The sequence below is a fragment of the Pteronotus mesoamericanus genome, unplaced genomic scaffold (genome assembly GCF_021234165.1).
Source record: "Pteronotus mesoamericanus isolate MK-2021 breed Mesoamerican mustached bat unplaced genomic scaffold, CSHL_Meso_final contig_100, whole genome shotgun sequence".
Classification (NCBI taxonomy): domain Eukaryota; kingdom Metazoa; phylum Chordata; class Mammalia; order Chiroptera; family Mormoopidae; genus Pteronotus; species Pteronotus mesoamericanus.
Window position 1 is genome coordinate 18,437,694 of NW_026554999.1, and position 25,545 is coordinate 18,463,238.

General features: G+C 43.1%; 1 protein-coding gene across 3 annotated transcripts in view; it reads left to right on the forward strand.

Moving 5' to 3' along the window:
- Positions 1-1,495: 1,495 nt before the first annotated feature.
- The window catches only part of PML (PML nuclear body scaffold), a 42,970-nt gene continuing 18,920 nt past the window's right edge, over positions 1,496-25,545 (forward strand). For 2 of the 3 annotated variants that reach the window (XM_054565134.1, XM_054565142.1), the window contains exons 1-4: positions 1,533-1,765; positions 3,361-3,827; positions 21,321-21,901; positions 23,971-24,041. In XM_054565134.1, the coding sequence (XP_054421109.1) occupies positions 1,631-1,765; positions 3,361-3,827; positions 21,321-21,901; positions 23,971-24,041 (1,254 nt within the window). In that variant the 5' untranslated portion in view covers positions 1,533-1,630. Of the gene's footprint in view, positions 1,766-3,360; positions 3,828-21,320; positions 21,902-23,970; positions 24,042-25,545 lie in introns of all 3 variants that reach the window. The other variant, XM_054565126.1, reaches the window with a different exon arrangement.

Consider the following 25,545-nt stretch of genomic DNA (forward strand, 5'->3'; position numbering starts at 1 on the left):
TCCAGAGCACCCTGAGGTGAGATCTCCAGTCCTGGAGGTCCAGAGATAGCACACCTCTTGATTCAGTTACACAGAGGTAATTTATCTCTCCATGGCTTGAGAAAACCCAGTGTAAATGGGGGAATTTGCTCTGAGAAGCATTAACTTCCAATAGGTCTTTGAGGCAAGCTGTCTCCCATAATGAGCAAAGAGGTTAATAAAGCTTTCCTTGTCTCAGCCACATGCCAGTCTGCCTCCTCATACCCTTCAGCTCCTCAGCCAAAGCCCAGTTCCAGGTCCGTTCTGTAGATAGTTGCTCACCATCTTTGGCTTTTCCTAGTTCGATGGCCTGATTCTAAAGCCCTAAGGGTCCTGATCAGGCTGGAGGGCAGAGCAGGCTCCTGAGGGCTAGCATAGTCCCTGGGAACTTGGTTGTCCCCCACCGCTCCTCTGTTCGCTCCTTCAGACTATAAGCCTTTATAGGAGCAGAGCCCTGTCACCATCCCATCTAGTCTGTTCTGAGCTGGAACTGAGCACAGAATAGGTACACAAGGGTCAGTATATTGGTTAGCATGGCCCCAGTGAAGCTACCTAGAGCTACACTTTCTCCCCTCACCAAATGGGGGTCTGGCATGCTTCTCTGCTGGCCAAGAACTAACTTACTCTCTCCTCTCTCTTCATACCTGGTCTCCAGCTCTTCCTGTTCCCTTCCTATCCCCCATTGCCTAAGCTTCACCCACCTTTCCAACTATCACCCAAGGCATCAGCCTGTTCCCCTCTTCTCCGCTTGATGTCCTCCTAGTGTCTCTGACTCAGGTCCCTCCTTGCATTCCACAGCCACTGTGCTAGAACAGACCACCTACCCCTAGATTGTCAGAGTGACTTTCCTAACATGCACAATGGATCACATTTTTCTAGGTTCCAAACCAACTCTGTCATCCACAAAACTGGCCCATCTCCTTAGCTATGATCTTGCCCCACACTACTCCTGGGCGGACATTGCTCATGGATCCCTCTTAAATCAGAAAATAACCAAAACTAGTTTCTAAACAGGCTGTCCTGTTTCATACCTTCATGCTTTTGCACTTACGGTTCTCTCTGTTTAAATAGCCTTCCCAATCTCTGAATCCCTGGTGAATTTCTACTGTTTCAAGTCCCAGCTGAGAGACCGCCTTTCTAGTCAGTCTCAATACTGTTGAAAATCTCCTTTTTGGGGCCTACCCTTCCACTAGATCTGGGATTCTTCCAAAGCAAGAGCCATGTGTGGCTCATCTCCGTGCTCCGAGCTCCGAGCTCGGAGCTGGCACAAAGTTGTGTCACTGTGGGCTGGTGAAAGGTTCAAAGCTCAGGGCGGAGCTACCTCCCCAACATCAGCTCTGCCACTTTCCCATCACCCCAGGTCAGCTATGCGACTACTGTTCTTCCGCTCTCTGCTCCCGGCCCTGGGAGTGTCTTCAAAATCCACTGCCTGCCTCTCCGCCCCTAGAACCGCCCCCAGCTCCTGTCTCACTTCCTCTCGGGAGACTGGCCCTGAACTGGCACCTCCCCTTTCGGACAGCTCCGGAAACTCAGCCATCTGGCGCACAGTTCTCGTTCAGCGTCTCCCGTTCCCCAGGATCAAAACTGAGAATCGAAACTGCGCTGGGGGTCCATGCAGCAGGAGCCTACACCCGCGCAATCTTCGGGGTCCGAGCAGGACTCCTCACTGCCACACACGCCCACCATGCCTCCCCCCGAGTCCTTCTCCAGAAGCAACCAGCACAGCCCGGACCACAGCCCCACCAAGGTACTACTGGGTTTAGCGAGATGGGGTTTAGGCTTCGTTAATTCCCTGTGGTGGAGGGAGAGGCAAGAAGGGAGGAGAGGCAAGAAGGGAGAGGGAACTTGGCCAAGTAACAGAGGGAAGACCAGACCCTAGGGTTCTGACCCTCTTGGCTGGAGTAGGAGTAGGGGAGAGTAGAAAAAGGGACCAGGATGAGTTAGGGGAGCCTCTCTGGGCTGCTCATCTCCAGTGATTAGAGGCACGTGGGACCCGACTCTCACCCACTGGCTAGCGACTTGCTTCTTTGCCCCCCCACCCCGCTCTGACAAGGCCCCAGGGCAGCAGTCTTACTGCCTCTGCCCTAGCGTGGCTCTCGACTAGGAAGCGGGGGTGGGAGGAACGTTGGAAAAAGCAAAGCCCAAGTACCACATCAGAATGAGAAACTGGGGCCCGGATAAGAGGTGAATCACTATTAAGGCCTCGCAACCCCGGTGGTTTATTCTCCAGGAAGCCTTACATACCTGTCTCCTGGAACACCCTGCCTGCCCAACCCCCATTCCCGAGAAGGTTTATTAGGTTTTCCTTCTGGAAGCTTTGCCTTAGTCTTCTGAACAAACCCCCAGCTTCCCATCACCAAAAGGAACTATTTAGATCATTTGCTCTATGTTCTTCCAGGCCCTTTTGAAAGCACAAATAACACCAATTGCAGTAATTTGTATTATTTGCATAATTACATCTAGAAATAATATTGCTTAACATTACTAGTTAGTATTTAAGAGCTCTTCTCATGTGCCACGTACTGTATTAAGCACTTTTTTTGCATTTTTAAAAATTGTGGTAAAACATACACAACAAGACTTGTCATTTTAACCATTTCTAAGTGTACTGTTCAGTAGTATTAAGTACATTAACAATGTTGTGTAAGCCTCACCACCATCTATTTTTTTCATCACCCCGCACAGAACCTCTGCACTCTTTAAGCAGTAGCTCTTTATTTTCCCCTTCCTCCAGCCCCTTGTAACCTCTGATCTACTTTGTCTCTGTGAATTTGCCTACTCTAGATATTCATGTAAGTGAAATCATATATTTGTCCTTTTGTGTCTGGCTTAGTTCATTTAGCAAAATGTTCTTCCATTTTAAGGCTGCATAATATTTCATTGTCTGTACCACATTTTGTTTATCTGTTGTTAATGGACAGGTAAATTTGGGTTGTTTCCACCTTTGGCTGTTGTGAATAGTGCTGCTCTGACTGTGGGTATATAAGTATCCATTTGGGTCAGTGTTTTCAGTTCTTTTGGGTATATATCTAGAATGGAATTTCTGGATCACCTGGTAGGTAGTTCTATGTCTTCCTTTTTACTGTGTCTGATGGGAAGTAAGAGTTAGAGTGGGAAGGCCTGAGTAAGTGGGAAATCAGGGTACGGATAAGCCTCTGTCTTGCATCATCTAGTGACTGCCTGGAATGGATTATGAAGTCCCATTCCAGCCTCCAGCCACTGGGGTGGGTGTATGGTTTTGGGGGTGGGGAGGGGGAGAAGAGGGGAAGAGGCATGTGAGTGGACGTGGGGGGATGTGGACTCCTGGGACTTCAGGCCTCACCCCTCCCTTCTGGTCTCCAGCAAGCCACGGAGGAGGAGTTCCAGTTCCTGCGCTGCCAGGGCTGCCAGGCAGAAGCCAAGAGCCCTAAGCTGCTGCTTTGCCTGCACACTTTGTGCTCAGCATGCCTGGAGGGCCCGAGTATGCAATGTCCTATCTGCCAGGCTCATCAGTCCCTCGGCACCAGCGGGCAGGCCCTGGATAACATCTTCTTCGAGAGTCTGCAGCGGCGCCTGTCGGTGTACCGGCAGATCGTGGATGCACAGGCCGTTTGTACCCGCTGCAAAGAGACGGCGGACTTCTGGTGCTTCGAGTGCGAGCAGCTCCTCTGTGCCAAGTGCTTTGAGGCGCACCAGTGGTTCCTCAAGCACGAGGCCAGGCCCCTGGCTGAGCTTCGCAGCCAGTCGGTGTGCGAGTTCCTGGATGGCACGCGCAAGTCCAACAACATCTTCTGCTCCAACCCCAACCACCGCAGCCCTATGCTTACTAGGTGAGCCAGCGGTCTGGCCAGGGTGGGGTGGCGCATCCAAGAGGCTGGCAGAGGGTGAGTGGGGAGCAGGGATCCAGAGTCACAAAGCTGAGAATGTGGGACAGGAAGCTTCTAGGGTCTTACAACTCCAAATGTGGTCCACAGACAAGTAGCATCTGTAGCAATGACCATAATTTATACTGTGTCACGCTAGTGGAGCATAATGGTTCCCGTTTTCCACCTGTAGTCAATAATACTGCAAAATCATCTTTGCACCCTATTCAGTAATTCCTTTAGAATAAATTTTTTAGAAGTGCCATTGCTAGGTTAAGAGGTATGAAGCTTTTACATTTTGATACACGTTACCAAACTGTCCTTTAGAAAGTCTTACAGTGGAATTTTCCACAAGCACTACCATGGGATCTTGGTATATAGCCAGATTCTAGCATGAGATAGATGCAGGTAGTTTTTGTCTGATAAGTCAAAACCTAACATTGTGCTATCTGGGAATGTATATATGGAAAAAACAATCAACTACAGTTACCATTATTTTTATTAAGCAGCACAAAATTTTAAATCATTTTTTGATAAATAATACATTTATATGGTTCAAAAATTACAAACAAAACTTAATGTGAAAAGGAGGAAGTCTCTATTCCTCTCTATAATCTGCCTGATTCCCATCACTTCTCCCTTCCCCAACCAGGTAGCCATTGTCCCTAGTTTGTAAGGTTTCCAGAGTTTCTTTGTGAATATATACAGGGATAGAAATATATAGTCTTTTGAGGTCTTCTTTTTACCCCTTTTTGCCAAAGAGGTGGTGTACATGTGTGAACTTTGGGACACCCTCCCCCAATAGATTGCTTGTGCCTTGTGTGCTTGCAAAGTGAAGGTATTGTGTGCTGGTGGGGGATTCCCTCAGAACCACATTCTTGCTAAACTGAGCGGGGCTCACTTCCTGCTCCGTGAGCCACCTGTGCTTCCCACACCCTCCTGCCCACCTTCCCACCCCCGTTCCTCAACAGTGGATATTATCGTTTGAATTTGGATTTCTTTGCTTGTTTTTAAGGTTGAGGTTCAGTGGCTTATCATATGTTTATTTACCTTTTTTTCTTCATTTGTGAATTGCCAATTTAGGTCCTTTGCCTTTTTTTTCCTCCTTGGAGGAATTAATCTTTTTAACTGTAAGGGCCTGTTCTAGTGCAACATGAGGTACCATTGTTTTAAGTTTTTAGTTTTATGTAGTCCAGACCATCAGTCTCTTCCTTTATAATGTCTGGCTTTGATCATCCTAGGACAGATTTTCTTCCCATGCAAATGTTACAAATATTTTCTTATACTCTATTTTAATGATTTCATGGGTTTGTTTTTATAATTAAATATTTAATTCAAATGGCATTTATTTTTGTGTGTGGCATGTATTATGGCAAAAGCCTTCACTTTGCTTTTCTCTCCAAACGGAAAGCCAGTTCTCTCAACTTTTAATGAGAGATTTTAATAGCCCACCGTTGCCCTGATCTGAAATGCTCCTTTTGTGTACTAAATACCCCTGAAGTCATGGTTACGTTTATAAATCTCTGTGCCAACAATATGACTATTCCTATGCTAACCCTGCTATAAGGAGTTCTATAGTTTTATATTTGATAGGGCAAGTCCCTATTCAAAAAAATTTGCTTTTGTTTTTTGCTCTTATGCAGTTTTAGAATTTACATATTCATTGGAATTTTGATTGAAATTGCTGTAAATCTAGGAAGAATTGGCCTCATCCTTTGGGTTTTATAGTTTTATTCACATATGTATTGAACTTTTAAATTATAGTTAAATTTAGAATATTTAATAATATTGTGAATGGAATCTTTTTCCATTAGAATTTCTAACTGCTCATCATTCACTAATGCTCTTAATTTACATGTATTAATTACATCTAGTCAATTATATTGAATTCTTTTATTTTTGTAAGGTTTCAGTTGGTTCTTTTGGATTTTCTAGGTAAACAATCATATCATCTACAAATAATAAAAACTTTTTTCTTTTCAGTATTTATACACATTACTTCGTGGCTTTGTTTCATTGGTCAAAACAATATCGAATAATAGTGGTTAGAAAAAGCAACTTTATTTTATTCCTATGGTTCATGAAAAATTTTCTTATGTTTTCTTGTTTAGTATGATGTTTCTTATTGACTTCCTTAGGTAGCTTTTAAAAATAAAATTAAGATAGTTTCCTTGGGCTCTGGCCAGGTAGTTCAGTTGATTAGGGCGTTGTCCCTATCTGCCAAGGTTGCAGGTTCAACCCTCAGTCAGGGCACATACAAGACTCAACCAATGAATGCATAAATGCATCAATAAATGGAAACACTAATTGAAGTTTCTCTCTCATCAACACAAAGAAAGTTGCTGTCCTATTGCTTGTTTTACTAAGAATTTTGTTGTTGTTACTTTGTTTTATTTTTAACAAATAAAAATACTTGTTAAGCACTCAGGAATGAGTGTTGTTTTGGACTCTGAAGGTTTCCTTTCACCTTTTAGTATGATGAATTATATTAATAGGTTTCTTTATGTGGAACCATTTTTTAATTCTCAGAAATCTCTATTTGGTCATGTTATACTATTTTAATTCATAGCGAAATTCCATTTATAACAACTTATTTAGTCTATAATGTATATTTATAGACATCAATTTTTATGAATATGTGTGGTTGATCATGTTTTTGTACTCATTTTATACTCATGAATTTGTAAGCTTTTCTTTCTTTCTTTCTTTCTTTCTTTCTTTCTTTCTTTCTTTCTTTCTTTCTTTAATCCTCACCCGAGGACGTGCTCGTTGATTTTAGAGAGAAGGGAAGGGAAGGAGAGACAGAGATAGAAACATCAACGCGAGGGAGAAAGGTCCACAGGCGGCAACCCGAATGTGCAGCCCAACCAGTACCAAACCACAACCTGCATGTGCCCTAACCAGGAATGGAGCCTGTGACCTTGTGGCTTATGGGACAACATTCCAACCAACTGAGCCACATGGGCCAGGGCTAAGGTTCACTTTTGTGAACAGGATAATGTCCGTAAATTACTTAGCATAGTGCACATGTTAACAATAAATGTTAAAATCTTACCTTTCTTACCCTTTCTCTGCTCTAGAACAATTTAAAGAACATAGGCAATTAAGGCTTATAGAAGTTTCTTGAAAAACTATTTGAGACTGGTGCATTTTTTGAAGAGCAGGTTATTTTTCCATGGTACTGATATTTTGGATCTTGACTCAGCTTTTCTAGAACATTTTCTAGTAAATTCTGAGTTATCTTTTAAAATTTAAAAATCTCCTCTATACCTATAATTAATCTCCTGTCTTATTTCTAATCTATATTTGTGGTTATTTCAGTGATCCTTTCAAAGTGCTAGCTTTTGGTCTTATATTCCTTATTAAAATTAATGTTTTATTTTCAAGTGGCTTGTAATATTTGGTTTCTATATTTGATGTTAATTCCTTCAGTCCAGTCACTTTCCTTGAACTAATATATTCCTAGGACTTAAAAAATACCTGTATTCTTTATAGAGTGCACACACATCTATATATACACACACACACATATGTGCAAATATTGTATCATATATCTGTCTTTGCTCTTAAATTTTTAGCAATCATTATTAGAACATATTTGTGTGCGTGTATATTTATCAACAGTAGATTATCACTATTCTGCTAGCCAAAATAAAGCTATTAGCATATTTTTTCTTATCCACTTTTTATTTTTCCTATACCCAGATTTAGTTGAAATAACATAAAATTTTAGTTCTAGATTATAGCCAAATTTGTATGCCTTTTATGTCTTTTCTATTGTAAGCATTCTTCCTTTACAGTTATTAAATGTCATAGTCACATTATAACTTGCTTGTTAGCCATCTCTTAGATTTTAATTTCTCATTTGGGTGAACTAGTTTAAGCGGTTTTTTGTTTGTTTGTTTGTTTGGTTAGAGAAAATTTACTTTCTGAGGCCTTATATATCATAACTTGCATGTCCTTGTGCTGTCACACAAAGGAAAGTTCAGCTAGGTGTAAAGCTCTGGGGTCACCATCACAATGCCTTCATCTTGGGATATATAAACATTGCTTCATAAATTTCTGACCCCCAGTGTTGCAGACAGGAAACTCATTTATTGTCCTTTTTTTTTTTTTTTTTTGTGGGTAATCAGGTTTTGTTTGCTCAGGGTTTCATATAATTTATTTTTTCTTGAAATGATTGATCAAGCTATGTCAGATATAGGTCTCTTTTTTTTTAGTGCTCCTCTATGACATTGTTGATCTGAAAATTTAAGTCTTTCTTCAGCTTAAAAGTATGGTCTTCTGCTTTTTTATATATTGACTTCCCTTCACTTGCGTATTTTTTTCCTTTCAACTATTATATGGATATTGGGGCTCTAAATCCATATCTTATATCTTCTGTACTTTTTTCAGAAATTCTGTTACTTTGCTTTTTTTCTCCTGGATTCTCAGGGAGTTCTTTGATTGATTTTCTAATTTATCAATTCTCTCTCTCTCTCTTTTTTATTTTTTTAGGAGACCCCTTTCTACTATTTACTACCTATGATGAGTTTTGTTTTGTTTTTCTTTTTTTTCCTAAAGAGTTTAGTTATTTATTTTTAGAGAGAGGGGAAGGGAGGGAGGAAGAGGAGAGAAACACCCACGTGGAGAAAAGCATCAATCAGCCACCTCGCACATGTCACAACTGGGACTGAACCTGCAACCCAGGCATGTGCCCTGACTAGGAGTTGAACCAGGCGACCTTTAGGTTAGCAGGACGATGCCCAACCAACTGAGCCACACCAGTCAGGGTTTTTTGTTTTTCTTAACAATCATGTTTTTTTCTTGCCAAAAAGGTTCATGTTCTCAGTATGATTTTTGTTGTCAGCCTGTTCTTGTTTTCTTTATATAGTATGTTCTTTAATCTCCCTAAAAAACAAACTGAGAATTTTTAGATGTTTTATGTTTCCTATATTACTCTTTTTTAAGTGTGGGCTGAGAATCAGTTTGCTCCCAATTTTGTCCACTTATTCTCTTTATAGGTCCTGTGATTTCTAGATCATTTGCTTACATGTAAATGTTGGCAGCTAGATCGTAATGTTTTAGTAGCTGGTGTCGGCTGGCAGCAGGTGTATAAACCACTATTTCCACCTGGCACTCCTGCAGTGAGGATGGAGTCTCTTCCCCAGATAGTGGTAGCGTACAAGTGGTCCCGCCTGCAGTGTGGGGGTCAGGGGTGGATTTCTCCCCAGGTAAAATAGATAAGGCTGGTTCAGCCAGCAAGGGGGCAGGATTCCAGGCCCATGGGCATGGCAGATAGCTTAAAAAATTTAACCTGATTGCTTAAGAATCATACACACACAATTCACATTGTTTTGCAAGTTACCAGTGGTTACTGGAAAAACTCAACTTGTTTTTTCTAAACAAAACCTCAGTGACAGAAATATCCCACAACTTTCTACAGTAATAAAGCACTCTGTCCTTTGACATTGAGCTGATAGGACACACGTTGGAGGGCAGCACCAGAGTTGCTCTTAAACTGGGGCCATTGGTATTTGATTACCAGGTCTGTGGAATCCATTCTTTCAGCCCACCTTCCTCCTGTGTGACAGGTCCTCTGATAGGTAATAAGGTATAAGTTTGAAGAGATACCGTGCTGGCCCCTCCGTGAGGTCACGGTCCAGTAAATGAACCAGATCCGCAATTAACAACCAAAGCTGCAGAGTGCTATCAGGAAGCCTATTCACCATCGTCAGTCACTCGGCTTTCATAGTTCCTCTTATTCAAACTGCCCTCTTGCTTACATTCTCCCTTGCCAGTATACCCTGCTGGTGTGTGCTCAGTCAATTTAAAAGAGCAGACTGAAGAAGGAAGGCAGTAACAAAGGCAAGTGATCTCAGAAAAGGCCACCTGCCCAGGCCTGCATCTACTGGAGAAGGCAATTTCCAAGTGGGTGTCAACATAGGCTGACATAAGGAAGGAGAAAGGACATGGAGGTGGCGAGCAGCCAGAGGCAATACCGAGTGTGCTGCGTTACAGGAGCTGCAAGTCAAGGTGTGCATGGAAGCAGGAGCTGTAAGAGTGGGCTGGGGTCAGACAAGATGAGTTTGGAGGAGTCAGAGCAATTTCCAGGACATAAAATATTCTCAGCTTGCTCCTTTCTCATGCAACTTACTCTTGTTTTACCAGTCAGGGTCCTTTAGAACACCATATCCATGGGACCCCATGGGGACTCGGTTGAAAACCCATTGGTGGGTGTGAAGGCAGAGAGTGGAAATTTTAGGTCCTCTCTGCACTGTGCTACTGTGATTGAAGTGGTGAGTGTGGGAACAGGAAGACCAGTGTTTCCTTCTTTGGCTGCGTGCTTATTTATATTTTACTTCATTCCACTAAGAATTTGAGGAGATTTTCTACCGTGCTGTTGGATATGTGTGCCCAATAGAAACTGAGGCGAAGAATCTGGGCCAGCCCGGGCTGGTATGGTTCAGTGGGTTGAGCACGGGCCTACGAACTGAAAGGCCACAAGTTTCATCCCCAGTCAGAGCACATGCCTGAATTGCAGACCAGATCCCCAGCTGAGGGTTTGCGAGGAGCAACCAACTGATATTTCTCTTCTCTTTCTCACTCCCTTGTCCTCTCTCTAAAAACTAAATAAATAAATAAAATCTTTAAAAAAAAGAAAGAAAAAGAATCTGGACTGGGAAAAGGGTGCCCATTTGGGAGACTGAGGCCGTGGTGCAGGGTGTGTGGATGAGACAGAGGGTGAGACCTGCAAGAGTGCAGAGATAAAGGGATGGGAAGAAGGTCAGGGCCTGTCTGACCTACAGGTCAAGGTAACTTCCAGCCTCCCCATCATGTGTAATGGAGATGCTGCCCCAAAGTAATGTGGACCTAGGATGCAGGTGGAGCTGAGGGCCATGCCTGGGTATCATACCCCCAAAGCTTGGCCAGATGGGGTGGGGCAGAAAACCTAAGACCATCAAAGTTAATAGCCAGAAAGAGCTTGAATTATAGTTGAATGGAGAAAACAAACCATTGATTAATAAAGTTTGAGAGGTGTGGTAAGATTATAAACTGAGAAGAGAGTTCCCAAGGCCAGAGGTTGGAATAATCGACAGCAGCTCAGGGAGAGGCACGCCGGTCAGGCCAGGGGAGGGTTCCAGGGCAGAGGTGGACATCATGCAGTGGCAAAGCTCATGGCAAGGAAGGGGAGGCCTGCTGGCTGAAGAGGAAATGGAAAAGACAGGGCCAGGGCTGGGGGAGGAGAGTCAGGTGCCAAGGGTGCCAACTCTAAGGAGCTCCTTTGCCCTCCTGAAAGTCTGCATCCTAGGTGTCTGGCTGGCCTCCTCATCCTGGCTCCTACTGGGAGTAAGGGCATGGTCAAAAGATGCATTTTCAAGTGTTTCTGTGAATTCACCCAGGGGACTTGGTTTCAGAGCCAGGAGCAACTGCCTTTCCTTTCATGGGGTGGGTGATGAGGGACCTTGAAGGTAGATTTGGTTGAATGGTATGTGGGTAAAAGGGAGTGCCTACCCACCCTCCTGACTGGTGCCCTTTTATGTTTTGGAAAAAGAAGCAAGGAATTTAAAGTAACCCAAGCCAGGGTCAGGGTTAGGGTTAGTGTTTCTGTCTCAGTTCTCCTAAAGCCCCATCTCTGCTTTCTTCAGTGGGCTTTGCTATTCAGGGATGGAGGCCTTGGACATTTTAGAAGAATTTTTAACAGTAAGTCTGGACATGAGCAGGCTTTTGCCATTGATTCCTAACTCATAATGTTAAACTTCCTGGAACCACATGCATCCACCTGTCCATCCAGCCATTGAATGATCATTTATCAAGCATTTATTTCATGCCTGGCACTGTGATTACTATTGCCGCAAGAATGAGAATAAGAATCCCTGTCTTTGAAATCTGAATCGAAGGAGGGTTTCTGTCTACAGTAAGTTGTGGGTACGCACAGCCCTGTGCTCTGTGGCAGGGACCCATACATATCAGAAGATATCGTCAGATAAAGTGCAAGGGCAATTTTAAGGAAGGGAAAGTTATGTTTAATTGGGAAGATCAGGGAAACCCAGATAAGAGTTAATATTTGAGCGGTACTTTGACCTTGGAGATTTGTGTGATGAGTTTCAGCTAAAACAAATGTATAAATTAATGACAAATTTCTAGTGGCTTAAGCAAAACTTGAGTGAATGTCTTACAGAAGTGAATGGATGTGGAGGAAACCTCTGGCCTAAACATATTAGGTATTGAAATTGTGTCACCAGGACCAATGTTGTTTGTATTTCTTAGGGCCTGGCTTTCCTCCAGGTCAGTTCTATTCACAGAAGAGTTTCTCCCTCTTGGCTGCCAAATGATTGCAGCAGCTCCAAAGTTACATACCCTCATCCTCAAATTCAATGTCAGAGGTGAGAATCCTTTCCCCACAGGCTGAAAATGGGGAGTGTGGGGCCCCCTTAAGGCAAAGTCCAGTTCTGCATGGTCTAAAAAGAAAGAGGAATATGTCCTTCATGTGTCCTGAAAAAATGAGAAGCAATCACTGCAAGTGAAAGCAAAGAAGAGAAAAGATCCCAGGTATGTGGAATGCAGTGGAGCAGGAACAGGCCTGATGGCAGCCCCTTTCTAATAGGAAGCTTCCCTTTCCCAGTATGTCAGAGAATGGGCTATCTGGTTGGATTTAATCTCTTGTTAACATAGTACGTCATCTTCCTATCTTTTGAGATGTTTCTCCCTTGCTGATCCTTAAGTCCCACAACCTCCTGTAAGATTATTGAGGAACAGAGAACTGTTTCCCTTGTATAAATAAGTCAAGAGGCCAGAGCGTTGATGAGATCTAACCCAAACAGGAGAGCTGGCCTGAGTCAGGACCACATGGGAGCCGGGTTTCCTGACCACAGCCTGTGCCCCTTTCCTGCTATGCTGGCCTCTGCAATCAGGCACGCCTCAGCCAACAGCTGGGTTGAGTTGCGAAAAAAGGATTCTGTAAGTCACTTGTTTAGAGTGTACTTTCCTTGGAATTAGATGATTAAAAGGAAGCATGCTATTTAAGCAGTGTTAAAATTTAATTTTCCTTGACTTTAATGGAGAGAAAAGGAACTGAAAATTGGATCTGCTAAGCTTCAAAGAAATATTTCTTTGTCCTAAAATTATTTTCCTAAAAGATCTCTCTAAGATTAAGCAAAACAATTACTAAGACATTAGAGGGTAGCAGTCATTATAGTTTGCCTTTTATGAAATGCTTCCATTTTAGACAGAAGCGACTGAGCCTCTGCTGTGAAGGTCGGGGTGGTCCCCTCCCATATATTACATCTAGTCTTGGTTCCATGTCACAATGGCTCCAGGAGACAGCACCGGTCCTTTTACTTTGACATCATTTTCCATGGATTTTTTATTTTGATTCAGCTTTTGGTTGGATGGATGTCATCAATCAGCAGTTTTTTTCCAGAAGGATGGCTGTGTCCTGAATTCCTCGAGTCTTCTTGGTGTTGAGAATGTCCGTTGGCTACTTGTATACTTGAATAACATCTTGGCTGAGTATACTGGTATGCCTGGGTCACGCTCTTTCTTTTAAAACTTTGTCAACTTGGCTGCATTGTCTTCCAACAGCAAATGTTCATGAGGAAAGGTCTGAGGCACAGTTTGTTTATTAATACTTTTTCCGTCTCGACTAAAAATATTTTTCATTCTTGAAATTTATTAATTTAACCACGTCCATTTCAGTGACATTTACTTTACATTACTCTTCTCCCTCCTAATTTTCCCTTTCTTGCTCTATTACCATTACTATTATAATTTTTAGTTTATTTTTAGGCTTTTTTAAGATTACTAATCTTAACAGTATTACTACAATTTGGAGGAACTTATTTAATGACTGTTGAATGAATAACAGATCAAAACCACAGTATACATTTAGAGCTTCATAAATCATTGTATGCACATTTTTATAAAAGTACTTGAGAATATCAAAATTGTTCGTGTCATATAGGATTTACTGCCTGTTTTTATGTCACCAGATTCTATTAACATTTATTATATTATTAACGAGTCATTTAACTTTCTAATGGATTTTTGCTTTGGCATATTGTATAATTTGGACTTATCCCGCAAAGCTGTTGGAGTTGGTGGGGTATTCTGAGATTGGTATGGCTAAATAGAAGAACTGCCTGTTTATACCATGTTAATTAACTCATATAGCATTAAATTACTGTTACCCTAATTATCAAATATCATTTTTCTTATTTATGGCTTTAATCAATATATTGTTTTTGCTATCTCCATTTCATTTCCTGAAATTAGAACAGATTTAAATAGCTTGATAATCACTTTACTTATCTATGTGATAAACTTTGTCTTATTGTCTTGTAACATTTCCTGGCATGTAAATTCATGTTGCATTAATGTTCACTAATATTCGAAACTATATAATTGTAGTACATTATTATAAAATCAATAAATTTCCCCACATGACCTAACTGTTCCAAAAATTGAATCTCCTTTATGGACATATAATTTATATGATGCTTTAAAAATGTCTTGTACTTGATACCCTTCCAACTGTACTTCTGAGGGGCATCATAGCAGTCACGTCAGCATATGACAATGATCACATTTTAGAAATAGCATCCTGGTGGCCCTGGGAAGGGTTGATTGGAGAGACCAGAGACAGGAAGGCCTTTTAGGGGACAGTGTCAAAGGAGAGAAGCCATGACGGGGGCAAAAACAAAGGCAGTAGCAATGGGAACTGATTTAGGAACCAGGATTCTGCCTTAATCATCTTTATATCCTAGCCCCATGCCTGCACACAGTTGGTGCTCAGCAATTTTTTTTTTTTTAAGTAAATGAAGGTAGACTCAACAAGGCAATGATGAACTATTGTTGAAGCAGTAGAGGACTGGGAGGAGTCTGGAATTCCCCTTGGTCTCTGGCTTCAGTGGCCTTTGAATTGTAGGTAGTGCCCTTTTCTGCCATAAAGAGGGCGGTAGGGTCAGGGGACCCACACAGCAGTCCTCCTGCTACCCACTGAATGAGTTGTGTGGCCCAGCAGAACACTATACCCTGGATATGCCAGCCCTTTGTCTTGGGAGCAGGGACCCACGTAGAAGATTGGGGAAGGAAAAAAAGGAGACTTTCTAGTCCTCATTCTTAGGTGTGGGGCCAGCATAGGACAGTAGTGTGAAACAGACGAGGCTTCCTCTGCTCGCTTTTCCTTGCTGCTGCTTTAAATTGGTACCTTAACTAATATCTCTAGTGTCTTCCTCTCTGAGCCCTCAGGTTCTCTCATCTCAGCCACCTTTTTCTCAACTAATGGATATTTGGAAAAGGGGTGGGCCAAAGGTATAGTGCTTTCACTCTCTGTAAGTATCCCAGGCTTTACAATTCCCCGTCTGCACTCCTGGCTTCAGAAATCTTGTTTCCCCCACTGTGTCACCCAGGGGATAGCAGGAAACCAGTCTGATTAAATGTATTTATACGACTGTGTAAATGACTGATAGGTCCCTTTAAATGCCTTCTAGTTAAGTATTTGAGTTTCCAAAGGAGCGTGCTCCTCTTGCTACTCCACCAAAGTGAAAGCTCCCAGTCCATTCTTGTGGGGGAGGTGGAGGGGCGGAGTGGAGAGTTTTGCAGCTGTCCTTCAGGCAAAGCCAGGTGCTGCCCTGGAGTCCTGTTCTGGGGTCAGCTGTCCTCCATGGGTCCTATTTTCACAGGATTTTTGCATGTCTGAGGTACCATATTTCCTAGAACAACAGAAGTGGCACACTGCTCTAATCCCAGCAGGAGCTATGGCTGGGCTGGGTTGGCTAGTCCATACTGGGAAGGGACAGCTCAGAGACCACACTTAGTGGTGATGTTTCCTTACTGTCTGAGGTTCAGACATCCACCCAGACACAGACAGGCTCCCCTTGTGTATGTGTGTAGTTAATGCCCCTCTTTGATAGCTCCAGAACATCCACTGTGTACCTGGCACTGTGCCAGCCACTTCACACACACCAGCCCATCTTGTCCTTGCAGCAGTCTATGAGAGAGGCATCCTTATCCCCATTTTATAGATGGGCAAATTAAGACTCAAAGACAGGAAGTAATTTACTCAAGGGATCATAGCTAGGAATCAGAGCTCAGAGTCAGGCTCAAGTCTGTCCACCACCAGAACTCATACCTTTTCTGCTGTCAGGTGGCCTCTGGTTTAGACAGAGGCAGCATTAGGATGGGAAGATTGCGAACCCAGGAAACATACTGGGGCTTCAAGTAAAATATTAACAACATAGTAAATTCACTGAACAGTCGTAAAGCGGGTAAGTGAAACAGTACACCTCACGGAAGAGGAGAAGGAACTTTGTGGTAATTCTTAGATGGGATGTTCTTTGAGGGCTCCCCACTGGCTCCTATTTAAAATCCAAATTCCTTTGCTTGCAATGTATTATGGAAACTTTTGGCAAATCTAAATAGGTGAAAAGGGGGAGGGAAAAAGAGAAAGAGGTAGCTCATCAATATAGACTTTTTCCTTTCCTTCCTCCTATCTCATAAATCATCTAAAACAAAATGAACAACACTTAGGTCCCATAACTTGTCATGACTGTCTTCCCAAAAAACACAGTTTTGCATTTTTAGGTAGTTGCATCGGTTGATTATGTGATTTCTTCCATTTCTTTTGTGGTTATGAGGTCTTTACCATTATGAGAGTAGATCGTCAACTATAGTATCTCTGTGGGGGTATTTTCACATTTAACTCTGAGCCATCAGAAATGTATCTTGGAGGGTATATGAAGCAAAGCTCTAACTTGATTCCTGTCCCCCTCTGCCATTTTTCCTGATTCCAATTGTTGAAAACCCCTTTAATGTACGTTAATTTGGGATGCTTTCTTTATTATATAAAATATACATTCTTCTAGATGCCAGGGCCTATTTCAGGACTATGGTCTGTTCTGGTGATTTTTCTCTTGAGTCTCAGGAGTACCATACTCTTTCAATAATGGGAATTCTATAACGTGTCCCCTTCCTTACACTGATTTTTCAGAAATGTCTTACCTGTTTGATCTGTTTGTTTTGTGATGTGAAATTTAGAATTAGTTGGTTAAGTTTCAAAATCCCATTTGTAATTTGACTAATTGCTTTAAACTTTTATATGAACTTGAGGAAAATTAACATTAAAATGTTTAGTCTCTGGCCTCAATATACTTTTCTGTTTTTTAGACTTTCTCAAAAGTGGGTGTTTCGGTCCTTTTCTCCATATAAGTCCTTCATATTTCTTATTAGGATTATGTCTAGGGTTTTTTTTTGTTCGTTTATTTTGTTTTTTTCCACTTTAAAAATTGCAATTGTGAATGGGAGCATGGAGATCGTTCTCCATATTTCTTTTCATTTGCTTTGCTGGGATAGAATTAAGTTATTTTCACCTCCTAATTATCGGATAATTCAGCCACTTTGCTAAGCAGCTTATTAATTCTGCGGTGTTATAGGTCATGCTTTTGAGTATTCCAGGAGCAAATAACTGTCATTTTATTTTCCAGAGCTATTCTGCTGTCTGGTTAAGTAGGGTTCTTGTGAAGGAGCTCCTTGTGTGTGCTTTCCACCTCACCTCTGGCTCCCCAAAAATGCTGAGAACACAGTAGGTGCTCAGTGAGTGTCCCACGAATGACAGCAAAGAAATCCTAGGCCAAAGAAGTCGTTTCTAGTCCTAGGACAGCCTCTTAAGGGGTCATTCCAGTACAGGATCTACACCTCAGTCATATCAGAAGGCTGTGGGCTTTTGGACCTAGGGTATTTGATTCAGGTCAGCCAACTCACAAGACTCCTCATGCCAGTTGTCCACTTCCATCCAGAGGTGGAGTGGTGACCCCTTTCTCTAGGGAGGTCCCTTTCAGGGCAGAGGGGTCCTAGAAGTAGAACCGGGCAGAGGCTCTGGTCAACCCAGAAAGTCTTCTCCCCCGAGCCAGGCCACCTGAGGTATACCCTTCCCAGGCTTGGAGTACTTTTTCTAGGGAAGGAAGGCCAACTTCAGACTCAGTCCCTTTTCATACAGGTTCAAAGCAGGGAAAATGACAACTGGCTCTAGTTCTCCTTCCTTTACTTCTATATCCTGTAAAGTTGCCCAATTTATTTCGAAAAAATACATAATATGTTCACAGTGTTTAAACATGAAAGGAATCTAAAAGACATCCAGTGAAGTATCTCCTTCCATATCTACCCTGCCCCATCCATAATTACTTTTATTAATTTATGTGTCCTCCAAAGGTTTCTGTATTTAAAAATAAATATGAATATATTCTTATTTTTCTCTACTCTTAACACAAAAGGCAGCATCCTATACATACATGTGTGCACTTTGATTTTTTTTTTACTTAAAATACACATCGTAATACAAATATTGAACACTCATATGCGATTCACTGTTCTGACCATTTATATATATTATCTCATTTAATCCTCCTAATACTCCTATTGTTCTCATTTTGCCCTGGAGATTTTTCCATATAAAGAGCTTCCTTAATTTTTTACAGCTTCATAGTATTCCATTGTATGGGTGTATCATAATTGATGTAACTCATTGCCTAGTGATGGACACTTAGGCTTCTTCTTTCCTTTTTTAAAAAGTCATTGGGGGTGATACTGGTTAACAAAATAATGCATGTTTCAGGTGCGCAATTCAGTAACACATCATCTGTACACTATATTGTGTGTTCACCACCAGGTTGTTTCTCTTCTTTACTATTATGGTCTGTGTTGGATTGTACAGATTCATTTCCTACATGTGGAGATAGAGCTGCAGAATAGGTACCTAGAAGGGGGATTGCTGGGTCAAAGGATAAATAAATTTCTCTTTAAATTTTTTTAAGGGATTTTAAAAAAAATATTTTATTTATTTATTTTTTTAGAGAGAAGGGAAGGGAGGGAGAAAGAGACGGAGAGAAACATTGATGCAGGAGAGATAATCAGTTGCCTATCACACACCCCCAACTGAGGAGCTGGCCCATGCAACCCAGGCATGTGCCCTGACTGGGAATCAAACCGGTGACCTTCTGGTTCTCAGGCCAGCACTCAGTCCACTGAGCCACACCAGCAAGGGCTACATTTGTAATTTTGATGGATATTCCCTGATTGCCCTCTGTTGTAGAGTTACTAGTTCTTTTCATAACTGCTTAGCATTTCTCATTAATAATGACATTGGAAAGCACTAGTATTTCATTCAATTATAATAATCATAGTCTTTGTTAAGAACAGAGAACTTCTCTGATAGGATCCTCTACAGCACTCCCATATGTAAAGGGAAATATCCCAGTTTTACAGAGAAGAAAACTGAGGTGCATAGAGGTTAAGTGACCTGCCAAGGGCACAGAGCTGAGGGGCAGATCCACATCTGCTAGGCTATTTTCTCTGTTCCAGCTGTCACTTACCTCAGTCACTGGCCCTGTCTCTAGGTAATGGGTCCCTGTTACTTAGATCAGATGCCCAAAGGTTGGAGTGGCTGAATGTTTATGATCCAGTATCAACCCCCAGTCCCTTGTCCCTTTTCCCACTCTCTGAGCTCTCCAGGAAATCTCAGCTAGCCTAGAGTAAGTCTCCTTGGTCAGAAAAATCAAGTCTTGAAACCTTACCTTCTTGGGTGACTTGGGAAGGTTGAAAACCAGCAGAGCTGAGGACCAGTGCCTAGTGCTATGATTTTTGAGTCAGGTTGGCTCTCAAGCTTTCTGCTTATCGTTCCAGGACAAGTTAATCTTAGTAATTGAAGCCAAAGTGGCCAGCTGAGAGCCTTTCTCCTGGCCGCTTTTTACTCTAACCAGCAATGATAATACCTCTACTAGGTCGGCTGATGTATTATCATAGCTGTTGAGAATAAATTATAACAATATTTCTGAGAAAGTAACTAACAATGTTTTTCCTGGTAATGTTGCAATGGTTAAGAGCATGGTCTCTGAGCCAGACCGCCTGTGTTTTTATATTAGTTTGCTATTGCTGCTATAACAAATTACCATAAACTTAGGGGCTTAAAACAATACAAATTCATTACTGTGTAGCTCTGGAGATCAGACGTCTGAATTGGGTCTCACTGAGATAAAATCAAGATGTCAGCAGGGCTGTCTTCCCTTCTAATGGCTCTTGGAGGGAATTGATTTTCTTGCATTTTCCAGCTTCTAGAGGCTGCCTGCATTCCTTGCTTGGTTCATGACCCTCTTCTATCTTCAAAACCAGTGGGATAGTATCGGTCTAACATCTGTTCCATTATCACTTCTCCCTTCTTTCACTCTCTTGCTTTACCCCCTTTCCTTTCTAGAGTCTCTGTGATCACACTGGGTCCATCCAGATAATCCAGGATGATCTCCCCATCTCATGATCCTTAATGTAATCACTCCTATAAAGGCCTTTATGCCACATAAGCTAACATATTCACAGGTTCTAGAAATTAGTTCATGGATAGGGGCCATTATTCTGCATACTACAGTTTGCATCTAGACTCTTACCACATACTAATTGTGTGACCTTGGACAAGTTGTTTTACCTCTTGCTCAGCTTCCCCATCCTTAAAATGGGCATAAGAGTTCCTGCCCCATAGGATTTTAGGAGGATTAAATGAGTTAATATTTGTCATGTTTATGATAGTGTCTGACATATAGTAAATGCTATGGAATTGTCTGCCAGCTGAAATCTAATAGAAAGATACACATTCTTTGATCTGACAATACTTTATTTTTTGTAATCCATTTCATAGAAGGAAAAGCATCCATGCATTTGGCTATATAAAGCATTGTCCATATTGGCCAAAAAAGAAAGAGAGGGAAAAAAAGAAAAAAATGCATAAACAGGAAATCACCGTAATGTCTATTAATAGGAGGACTCAACCAGTTGTGATCCATCTGGAATATAATGAACTATTAAAGGAAATACATTAGATCTATACTTAAAAGACATATGACAATATCCTGAATGAAAGTTTAATTTAGAGGAGGGTTACAAAGTAATAGTATAGCATGATCTCATTTTTTAAAATACAAGCATCAACCCCCCAAAATTGCTGTACTTATTTGAGCCAATTTTTAAACCTTTGAAAGTCTCAGTTTCTTCATCTGTGAAACGAAGATAACAGCCATTCTCCCCTAACGGGCTCTAGCGAGGATGCAGTGGGCTTTGTATCAAGTCCTTCAAATCCTTTAAGCAACTGCCTAGTCTGGATGTTTGTGTAGGGGATTGGAGCGGAGAGAGGTGTGGAAGGAAGACGGTCACCGGGTTACTTCAGATGCGGAGAAAGGAAATTCAGAAGTGTCGGGAAAAGATGACGGATTTTTTAAAAATAAATCTTTGCATTGTTTCTTTAGAAACCTTTTTATATTCTAATGATTTTAGGTAGTTTGGGTGCTATCACCATAGCCACAAACACTGAACTGGGGAAAGCACAAACCTGGACTTATAACGTGATTTAAAGTTGTATAATTTTTTAAGAGGATTTTAATAAAAACGTAAAGGAGAAAAGGCAGGAGAGCCCTAAATCAGACCTGCCTTGTATGTCCGCAGCCTCTACTGCCGAGGCTGCTCCAAGCCACTGTGCTGCTCCTGTGCCCTTCTGGATACCGGCCACACCGAGCTCAAGTGCGACATCGCTGTCGAGATCCAGCAGAGGCAGGAAGAGCTGGACGCCATGACGCAGGCCCTGCAGGCGCAGGATGACACCTTCGGCTCGGCGCAGGCGCAAATGCGTTCAGCCATCAGCCGGCTGGGCAGTGTGCGCGCTGACACCGAGGAGGCGATCCGCACGCGGGTGCGCCAGCTGGTAGCACACGTGCTGGCGCAGGAGAGCGAGCTGCTGGAGGCGGTGAACATGCGGTACCAGCACGAGTATGAGAAGATTGCGGGCCAGCTAGGCCATCTGGACGCTGTACTGCAGCGCATCCGCACAGGCAGCGTGCTCGTGCAGAGGATGAAGCGCTACGCCTCGGACCAAGAGATGCTGGATATGCATGGCTTTCTTCGCAAGGCCCTCCACGCGCTGCACCAGGAGGAGCCCCAGAGCCTGAAAGCTGCCGTACGCACTGACACCTTCGACGAATTGAAGGTGCGCCTGCAGGACCTTGTGTCATGCATCACCCAGGGGACAGGTAAGCACCGGAGCAACCCTCCTGGCTGGCCTGCTTACCGGTTACGAGCTGTGCCTTGCTGCAGCTCTCTGACGAAGGCGGGGGAGAAAATATCATTTCCTTGTGACAGAAAAGAAAACTGGGTTTTAAAAATTGTCTCTTGGGTGTGATCACATTGTAGGTTCCAGTATACGCAGGATAAGGGGGAAAAGAGACCCTGACATGGGGCTGCAGCCACCCAGAGGGGTCGTGTTTTACTTTTGGGTTGGCCAAAACGTTGATTTCTTTTCCCTTGTGTGATGGCTCTAGTAGCACTTAGTTGTCTTTAACATCATTCAAGACGATTTTGTTAAGATTGTATCGTGACAGTTGTCTTATCAGCGTGCATTTTTTAAAAAGCTTATCAAAACTGGTGAATCTTTGTGCAGCCATTTTAATATTGAAGATGGGAGAAAATACATAACATTTTAGGCATATTATGCTTTATTATTTCACAAAAAGTAAAAACAACTGAAACACAAAGAAAGATTTGTGCAGTGTATGGAGAAGGTGCCGTGACTCATCAAACCTGTCAGAAACGATTTGTGAAGTTTCTTGGTATTATAGACATTTTGGCTAAATAGTTCTTTGCTGTGGGCTGTCCTATGCATTGGAAGACATTTCGCAGCACCGCTGGCCTCTCCCCACTAGAAGCCAGTAGTGGGAGATAGCGACATACTCAAAATATCCAAATCAATAAAGTTATTATTGAAAGTGGAAAAATGTGTCTTATGGAAAAAACTCAACATACTGTTTGGCCAACCTAATAATTTACAAGACCCTGTGGATAGCTGTGATCTTGTGACCCTTAGGGAAGTTAAGGAACTACAAAGCTGAACACTAGACAGATAACAGTTTATCCCCAGGGGAACCAGCCACTCCAGGAAGTTCTCGTAAGCCACCTATGTTTAGCAGCAGAAAAGTGAACTAGAAAATGAAGTTCAGACAGAAAGGGGCTGACAAAACCCCCTGGGGTGTCTAGTGCTTCCCCAGAAGTACACTATGGCTCAGTGAAAAAGATCATTTGCCCCCAGAATGGCCCGCCATCTGAACCGACTGAACGCTCCGTGGGCCCTTGCCTGGTATTGAGCACTGGGGAAGTGGGAAACAGCCCTCCAGTTCCTCACCTTAAGTTATCCAGTCCAACTGGAAGGCTAAATGCGGGCATATCACATAACTGGAGAAAGAGACAGTGCTTGGCTCTGCAGTCCAAATTCATGAGTTATAATAGCTCCACAGACCTGGAAACGCCAGGACAACTTACAAGAGACTTTCAAGGGGTGGGGGTGCACAAGAGGACCTCTAGGGTAAGGAGGCTTTAATGGTTTTTTTATGAAATCTGTAGGCTGGAATCTAAGCTCTGGCCAGCTGGTGTGAAAACGGGGAGGGACGCTAAGATTCGGAAAGCCCCAGGGCAGGTGCCAGTGATCAAGGGCTCACTCCCTGCTGCCCTTGGAGCTGATGGACATGGGTTCATAAAAGTATAGTCCTAGAGTGGACATGGACTTTCCCTCCTGCACCTAGACAGTGACTGTTACCCCACGTACAGGAAATGACCCCACAGACTTTTAAACAGCTTACCTTGGGTGTTCGAACTGGACAATGGCAAAGAAAGTCACATATTTTAATCTAAAGCATGAGAGAGTTATATTAGACTTAATAAAAACTAGGCTATGGGTCATGGAGCTCTCACTGTATGCAGAGAAGTCAGTGAGCAATAATACACCTTTACCATTGTTCACCCTTTGCTTTGGTGTTGGCCCAGAGATGGAGGGAGGTGCCCTTGTTGCTAGGGACCAAAGGCAAGTGTTCGCTAATGCCACCGCTTTCTCCCTTCGGGTTGGGTTCATGCCCACTGCCATCAGTGAACTTCCCTTCCAACTGCCAGCCCCTCCATGGAGCTGCTCCAGTGCTGGGAGAGGCCGTGGAGAAAGGGTCTCTCGGAAAAGCAAGAGGGACATTCCCTCTTTCCCTCAGTCACTGTCCCAGGCCAAAGTACCTCTCACCAGGGATGTCCCTGACCTGCTTATGACCCTCTCTGTGTTCTCCAGATGCAGCTGTACCCAGGAGAGCCAGCCCAGAGGCTACCAGCACTCCCAGGGAGCCTTTTGACGTTAACCTGGTGAGATGGGTTTGAGGGCTGATGGGGAGGTGGTACAGTCCAGCAGGTCAGGCAGGTTGGGAGTTTCCCTGTGTCAGAAAGGAAACCAAGTCTTGCTGTCCCTGTGTCTGCAGGCAATAGAGTAGAGGCAGTGCCTGAGAAATGGACAGCAAGTGGCTGGACTGGAGCTTTCAGTGGGAGGGAGAAAAGGAGGGGCTGGCCTGCTCTGTTCCTAAATGTCACAGTAGCTCTCTATGGGACATGAGCTCTTGATGGATTCAGGAGCAGTTAGACTCAGGGATGGACAGGAGGTGAAGGAGGTGGTCACTGATAGGCACTCCTGATGACCTCACCCTTTCTTGCACCCCACCCCAGATATTTGAGACTTTTCCTGGGGTCAACATGTGGACCTTCCCCTCCTCTTCCCTCACACATTGTTCCTAGAGAGGAATGGAGAATGGGGCCAGGAGTCAAACCTCCACCCAGAAGCCTGGGTTCTATTGGTGTGATTTCAGCGCCAGCATATATCCAAGTACCATAGTTTCTCAGGGTTGGAAGGTGCCCTTACCCCCTCTAATATTGGCATTCCCTCTGCAGTGCCCCTGACCTATTGCGATTCAGCTTTCATGCACATACCTCCAAGAACAAGAAGCTCGCTCATTCTTGAAGGCAGTCACTCCCACCTCTGGATCATTGTGACTTAGAGTGTTTCCCTGGGTAGAAATGTAATGGCACCCCTTTGACTTGGCCTGTGTGGGAGCTTGCATGCATGGCACTCTCCATCAGGGTCAGTTTCTTCAGTTCTTTCTGCAACCAGGGTTCTGGTCTCCTTCCCATCCTGCTCATCCAGGTTTGCATGTGTCTGCCTGTCCAGGATCTGGGCCCAGAGCTGATCAGACATTCATGGGAAGCAGGTCTTCTGATACGGGTGGTCAGGGCGGCAAGCCTTCCTATCTTTGCTATAGCATAGCCCCTAGGAGAGGGAGATTGCTGAAGGCTGAGAAATCAGAAGAAGCTTCCTGGAGGAGATAGGACTCTGGATCTGAGAGTTTTAGAGCTGGGAGAGAGCATGGAATCTAATCTCTTTTACAGAGGATGAAGCTAAGGCCCAGAGAGAGGGCGTGGCCTTCACCTGAGGCCACATGGTAAGCTAGGGACGGGACTAGAAACTAACTCCTGCCTTGGGTATTACATCCCCATATACATAGCTTCAAAAGTTAAAAATGACATTTTAATTTTTGGATAGGTAATATAATCATATGGTCAGAAATAAATCTCACTCCCACTTTTGCCCCTCATCTGTTAGTTCTTATGCCTACATACCTATCTTTATTAACTTATTACATATCCTTCCAGAGTTTCATTATGTAATTACAATGATAGGTATTTGCTTTCTCCTTTTTTTTTTTCCACTTAGGTAGAACATAGTACCATGTATTCATAATATTGGCTTTTTCACCCAATGAAATCCTCCTTCCTGGTGCCTTTTTGCATCTGTGCAGTGGTCCATTGAGTGATTAAAGCA